Source organism: Oryzias latipes, chromosome 18 (assembly GCF_053564925.1).
Source record: "Oryzias latipes strain Hd-rR chromosome 18, Olatipes_Hd-rR_3.1".
Taxonomy (NCBI): domain Eukaryota; kingdom Metazoa; phylum Chordata; class Actinopteri; order Beloniformes; family Adrianichthyidae; genus Oryzias; species Oryzias latipes.
In genome coordinates, this window is record NC_136254.1 from 29,735,149 (window position 1) to 29,742,490 (window position 7,342).

At 43.6% G+C, this 7,342-nt stretch overlaps 1 protein-coding gene across 1 annotated transcript; it reads left to right on the top strand.

Annotated features, from left to right (window-relative positions):
* Positions 1–43: 43 nt before the first annotated feature.
* LOC101159225 (endonuclease domain-containing 1 protein-like) lies at positions 44–6,552 on the top strand. Its single transcript, XM_004079723.5, has 2 exons — positions 44–4,194; positions 5,832–6,552. Exons 1-2 carry the CDS (start codon positions 3,901–3,903, stop codon positions 6,489–6,491), a joined length of 954 nt encoding a protein of 317 aa, XP_004079771.1. The 5' UTR covers positions 44–3,900; the 3' UTR covers positions 6,492–6,552.
* Positions 6,553–7,342: the final 790 nt, after the last annotated feature.

Sequence of the window (7,342 nt, forward strand, 5' to 3'; positions counted from 1 at the left end):
AGTCGTTTCTGCTCATGCTAACTGGTTTTATCGGGGTCGTTAGGGAGCCCTCGCGCTGTACCAGCGCGGGTCATTATGGGTAATCGGTAGGGGGATGTTTGTTGAAGAAGTGTTTTTGAAATTCTAATCAATTAATTTACTCTTGTTCTTTTCATGACCAGAAGAACGTGTAAAAATGAAAGAAGAAAGTAGCTTTTGATGTCTTTCTTTTACTCAAATATGCACATAAATCCACATCTATTCACATAAAAAAATAAACATTTATTTACTATATTCCTAACTAAACATTATGTAAATTTCATCCTTGCAATATTTGATTTGATTCCTCCCAAAGGTCAGAGGGAGCTCTGTGTAAAAGTCAAGTTTGTCCAAATTAAACTGTCTCATCCACATGGAAGGTAGAGTCCATTAACCGAAATGTGGAATAGTCCAAACTCTCTTAAGCCTCGTTTCCACTGAGCTGTCCGGTCCGGTCCGGTTTAGAATGGCCCTTGCAATTCAGGCGAGCATTTCTAATCAAAGTTGTACTAACATGGGGAGTAGAGCAATTGTAGACTAATTGCATATCTGGCATTTTTTAAATGGCAAATATGACGTCACCCATTTGCAGAATTAAAAACCTAGTACATATTTACACTTTACAAAGAATATTTCTGAATCCGGTGTGTTCTGATGATAAACATGGAGGATTTAGAAAAATAAATCTACATGTTTTTTCTTTCAAATGACAAATCGTTCAAACGCAATGCATTGTGGTCTCAATTTGCCAATAAAGTTGTCATCGATGCGCACTGGTCTTTCACTAAGACTTCTGGAAACTTTCCAGGGCTCTGAATTTTGGAATTGTAGACTTGGACATCCTAAAAAAGATGCTGAATGCCCTTTATGGTAGTGAGTGAATTTGGAAGCAACCATACATGATCAAAGAGAAGATCTTAGGTCTTAACACTGATCCCTGAGGAACACCACAAGAGATTTGAATTTGGAGGTAGCTTAATAGATGATTAATTATTGCTCTATAAACAATAAAAGAAAGCTAAAGGAAAACATGAGCTCCAGCTTCCATCCGTCCATCTTCTGCTTAATCCCTATCAAGATCACAATGTTGCTGGAGCCTATCCCAGCTTTTGTGGGGCAAAGGCAGGGTTCACCCTGGACAGTTCTCCAATCCAATCTGTTGCAGGGCCATACAGTCACACCTTTTACCTTTAATGTTTACACTTGACCCACATTTAAAACATTTCCTTATAAAGTATATATATATATGTATAAGTAGGCCACACAGTGGTGTAGTGGTCAGCACTCTCGCCCCAAAAAGAGAAGGCTCAAATCCCTTCTGGGTTCTTTCTGTGTGTAGTTTGTATGTTCGCCCCGTGTACGGGGAGGTTTTCTCCGGGTTCTTTCCACCGTCCAAAAACACGCTGCACAGGTGAATTGGTATCTCTAAATAGTCCCTCAGGTGTGAATGTGGGGATTGAGCGGGTTTAGAAAATGGATAGATGGACGTTTAAGTGAAACTTTTCACTTAAAACTGTAATAATTGTTTACTTTAGGCGATACATGCAGGTGAAATGTCCAGCGGCTCCCTTTTGCCCTAATACCACCAACAAGTTAACTCAGACTTTCAGGATTTTCTGGTCTTGATTTTCTCAAAAAGGAAAAAGTGTGTAAAGTCTAAAGTAAAGTAAAGTGTTGTCAGAGGCTTACAGCTGACATGGTAGCAAAACAACTTTTTAAATTTTAAATTTAAATAAATCGGCGACCTTGACTTCAGAGAAAGGTGCCTCATAAAATATATGTGTTAATATTATTATTATTATTATTTGTCTACCAGCTGGAAACTTCAAAATGACAGTACTGACTTATTTGTTTGGTCTAATAATTTTACACTCATGTTCTAAATTCTTCATTAATACCATAATTTGGGTCAAACCAATATCTGTAGTTTATCAGTAGTTCTTCTTATTATTTAAACAGTTACAGCATTAATGATAATGTTGTTGTTCTTCTGAATCTATCTTTTCAAAGCTCTATATCAGGGACTTTTTCTTTTCTTTTTTGATTGTGGTTTAGTAAAACCACAGATGTGACAGAGGGCGCTTTCCTTGCCACATGGCTGTAAGGCTGCAGCGTTATTCATTTGCTGACGGTGTGAAAAAAAACACCAACATGTGGCAACAACAGGAAGCATCTCTGCATTCAGAGTGACTGTCAGTCGCGAGCACAAACGCATATCTGGCAGCAGAACGGTCGGATTGGACCACCTCTTTGTTTTTAGGAAGCTCAATCTGCAAAAAAAAAGGTCAATAAGATCTTGCAATTTGAACAACTGCGCAAAAGTGTGAGACGATGGATAAGTCTGGATCTGAAACAGGTTTTAATCATAAAAATACACATTATTATTTGGATTTCAAACTGAATTATAAGACTTTTGCAAGCATATTTATTGATTTAGGAGTTAGTTTTTCCATTTGTCTCATACCTTTAGACGTTTATCAGACTATGGTCACATATCTCAAAATGCCACAGCGTGGCGAACCAAACACAAGTTTTTCAGAAAATTCGGCAGGTGGCCACGCAGCGGCGTTTCTTATTGGGAGGGGGCAGATAGAGTTTTTCTCACTGCATGGCGGCTGCAGAGGTTTTAAGAAAAATGTAAAATTTTCAGCGACAGAGCGATGTTTTGACATCAGGCGGTGGCCGCCCGGGCACATTTGTAGGTGGCCCGGTGGCAGCCCAGCAGGTGGCAGGAAGGCAGCAGCGGGACTTGACTGATAAGAAGGTCTCCAAGGACCCCAAAACTGTCTGATTATCAGTCAATTTCAGGTCGCCACCCTCCAGCCACCCCCCTGCCCCTGTGCTCCCGTCCCCACTGCCACCATCTGATTGTTAGAAATAGTGCAGTAGGAGCTATAGCACACGGGCCGAGGGCCCAGCAATGACCAGGCATCAACCTGGCGATCCCAGCCCCCGTGGGTCCTGTGTGTAAAAGGGGGCACGGCATTAACGCTGCATTGATGCTCTTCATCCAATGGTTGGACCGCTTTGTTTCAATGGGCGCTGGGGCTTTTCCTTACCTCGGTTTCTTGGGAGGCATGTTGTCTAAAATTTTGCAAATTTGACAAGTGACAAGATTATGTGTGCCCGAAATCTGTGTTAGAAAAAATGGCCAGTGGTTCAGAATGGCCCGCTTTTTTGTATATACCGCCGGGGCTACCAGGCGGCTGGTGGTACTTGATATGGATAGCCGCATCTCAAGACATTTACACATCGTCCAATCAGAGCTGCTGACTAACGCCTGAGCGCCGCCATCTACATTTATGACCACGCCAACCATCTTCAATCAATCTTGAAGATTCTGCCAATGCCTCCCCATCGCACGGTTGCAGTGTATTGTATGTGACCGTAGCATTAAAAACCTCAGCTATGCATGGACATGTGAAATATCCCGCTCTCATGAAAATGGTATTTTCAACATGTTCTAGTCACGGTTTTCTCATAACGGAGGACATTTATAAAAAAAAAAAAATAAGCTCAAAATAGCATTTCTGAGTATTTGCTCCTGATTCACAGCGATTTGGCTAAAAAAATAATTTTTTCATCATACCGAAGAAACAAACAAGCTGTTTTGAAGAAATTGAAAGCTAAAAGGTGCACATTTGTTCAAATCTACAAAGTGAACGTAACCACAATGCTGTCATGCACATGCAGAAGGGAACAGCAGATAAGCCAGGAGCCAATAGGTCTACCTTGAACCACTGCTGCTTTGCATGGCTGGTTTGACTCCAACTGTCATCACAAACCAGCAAGAGCAGCACAAATGGAGCATCTTATTATTTGGAAAAAGCGAAATAATGGATTTCCTGAAGTTGCTGGGCTTTCTGTGATGGGCCTGCTGACATGAAGATGAATTTGTTCGACCTGCTGTCTTTCTGCCTGCTGAGGGTCTTCTACCTGGGGAGTGCCACTGTGTCCAACAGCTTCAAGGACTGCAGCCAGTTCTTCTACATGCAAACACCTCCTGCAGGGATCAGGGGGTCAAACCTGAAGTGGATCTGCCAGACGTATGGCGATAAGCAGCGCTATGCCACGCTCTACGACTGCAGTCGCCGTCTCCCGCTCTACTCCGCCTATGTTTTCAAGAAGTCGGACGGGCAGAGGAGAGTGGACACGCCGTGGATGTTTGAACCTCAGGTAAAGAGAACAAGACAAGTATTTGTGCAGCGGTCCAAAGAAAATCACATTTTTGACAAAACAGTTCAGCATTTTTTGTTCAGTTGGAACAACATTTTTAGTAAAAAATAAGGAACAATGAGAGACCAGTGGACCCGAAAAAGCAGGCACTTAAAAACTGGAAAAAGTGAACAGTTTATTCGGCTTAGAAGTAGTATGAAGTAGTATCCTGGCAACCAGGTGGCAGCAGCGACTGCTCTGGGAAGTAGATGGTGGTTAATGTCTTTGCTAAAGGAGCGTGCGGGATGAGGGTCTGCATGCATCCGCTGAGGGGACAGGTGCACCTGGGGGCCGTAGGGACGGGTGTGGCTCAAAACCAGGAAGGGTGACGGGGAGGCAGAGGAACCCAAAAGGAGGAGGCAAACGTATAGTAGCCGTGAAGACCGACGAGACAGTAGACGAGGAGCCAGTCAGGGATGTGATGGGAGGCGCAGAACCGAGGACGTAGTGGGGGTCGAAAACCAGAACAAGACAACACATGAACTGTAGGAGAAGAGCTAGATAGCAACCGAAGCAGGGCAGGTCTGAAGAGGTCCTTAAATACTCAACAGGTGAACGTGATAATGACATGATCCGCAGGTGGAAGGGACCAGATCCGGACAGCTGTGTTGCTGACACATACTACCAACACTTTGTCTGGTAGTATGTGGATAGTACATAAATAAATAGTTTGTTTGATTGAATCGAAACTACTGAAAGTACCAGATTAGAGTTTAAAGTAAGGGTGTCAAATTCCAGACCTCAAGGCCGCCTTGGTTTTCCAGAAATCCTGCCTTATCTGCTGCTGATTACCTGGATCAGGTGTGTTTAGCCAATAAGGAGTTTCAATGGCAGCTTGGTTGGAAAACAGGTTGGCCTAGAGGCCTGGATTCTGACATCCCTGATATACAGCTTAGGTCAAATGCACCCGTACATATGGGTTGACCCGTATGGGTGCTGTGGGTTTTTGGGTTGTCCGGACCAACGAAGGCTTGTAGAGAGGTGCAGCCGAATCTTACGGGGAGCGCAGGAGTTTCTTTCAGTTCCCTTAAAGACTCCTGCAGCCATAAAAATGGAACGTACCATTGTCATGTGTTTTGCAAGTGTATTATGAAGTCTTTGTGAGGATAATGTGAGTCACCCACACTTATGACGTACAGGTGAGGCTGTCAATAAGGTGCCAGCATTCGTATCTTACCAACGACTGGAGTGCGGTGTTAGGGCACTACAGCATCACCAATGGTACGTTCCACTTTCACGTCGTCCCATATAGTGACCGTCCCATATAGTGATGAGAATGATAGTGACAAGAGCCTCAAGGGAACTGCAAGATTCCCCTGCCCTCCTCTTAAGAAGTAGCCCCACCTGTCCCCAATCCTCAATGGGCCAGGAAACCTCCCCCCCTCCAAAAAAAACACGCACCTGTACAGATCAACCTCTGTACCTGTGAATGTGACCGAGGCATTCGTTTTAGAATGATTCCAACTATTATGAAGACGTACTCTACTGCAACCCAGTCTTTAAAACCAAAGGAATATCCAACGTCTTAAGTTTAAATGTCTGTTGAAATGTAAAACATTCAGATGATAAACACCACATTCCCATCCTTTCATTTCCAGCTGGCTTCTGATGATGAAGGCAGCAACATGAGGGTTCTCCCTCTGAGTGAGGACACCCCAGCTCTGGTGGAAGACAGTCAAGCTGTGTTGGAGGATTACACGGATGCCGTGGAGTACAGACGCGGTCCACTTAACCCCGACTTGCACCAAGCAGAGCCCGACGACAAGTCCTCCACATACACCCTGACCAACGTGGTCCCACTGATCACAGACTTCTTGGATTCTTCATGGAACCCCTACTTGGAAACCATCCGCCGGCGCCTGAACAACTTCTGCCACGGCAAGTCCTTCATCGTGACGGGAGTGACTCTTCCGGGGATCGCCATCCGACGAGACAACAGGGACCGTATGACGGCACCGAAACACCTGTGGCTGGCGTATTGCTGCCCCTGGTTTGACCGTAACTCCCCATACGAGGTCAGGTTCATGTTCCCAAGCTACGGAGGCTACGCGCTGAATGAACACGTGGGTTTTAGCGTGGTCGAGGTGCCACTGAAGACTCTGGAGAGTTTTCTGAGGAACCAGGTGGACATTTACAGGGACATGACGGTTTTTTACAAGGGTTGTTTGTCAGAAAAAACATTCAAAAAAAAGAGGAGAGACTTGACGGTCACCCAACCACAACCAGAAGAACGGAAAAACGAAAGACGGTCAACTTGAGCTTTAAAACAAAGCTAAAAATTCCTGAATTATACAGTTTGACTTCAATAAAGTAAGATTTACCAATTTAAAATGTTTTTTGTGTGTTTTTGAGTCAAATTCGTCAGCTAGAAATTCCTCATTTTCTATAATTATCCAAACTCTTTCTTAAATCTCATGGCTTTAGTTTTATCCATTTCTTCATGGTAAAATACCATCAATATAACAACAAATTGAGATCATCTTTGTAGGATTGACTGTAACTGAAAGAAAAAAAAGTACATTTAAAACCATGATGCAAAATCAGCTTTTTTGAGCTTTAAATTGTTATATAATGGTAGTTCCTCGCAACAAACACCCCCAAAGCGTTATTTTGCTCCATTCATGCATTTCTGAGCATGAAGACCTGTGCACTGAACACCAACCCCTCCCAATCCCAGAACATGACCCACATTCATACATATGGACGCGGGGAACAGCCCCTTCCAGGAAGAGTCTGGCGATAGTCAGGTGTATAGTCAGGCTAACACACAACCACTTTCCCTGCGGAGCTAGCGGTGAGCAGCAAAAACCCTTTCCTTTCATATGCACAACAAGCGCATCCATCTTTTGGATGTTTTTTGTTTTCGCGGGCGAAATGGAGATACGATACCAAGGCCGGCTCTGGGTTGACTTCATGAAATGGGCGACACCCACAAGGAGCAACAGGCGGAGCCTCAGAGATGGAGTCATCTTACTTCCGGGTAGTAAGAAAATAACTCATATTTCATTTAAAAAAAAATCATTCCTTAGTGTGCCAAAGCATAAATATGGATATAGTTTACTCTGAAAGGCTTAAGAAAAGCATTACATAAGTCTTTTAATAAATATTT

Excerpts from the sequence above, each read along its gene's own strand:
- LOC101159225 (XM_004079723.5), top strand. The coding sequence starts at position 3,901 with ATGAAGATGAATTTGTTCGACCTGCTGTCTTTCTGCCTGCTGAGGGTC. Across the intron at positions 4,195-5,831 it reads CGTGGATGTTTGAACCTCAG|CTGGCTTCTGATGATGAAGG; the intron begins GTAAAGAGAACA and ends TTTCATTTCCAG.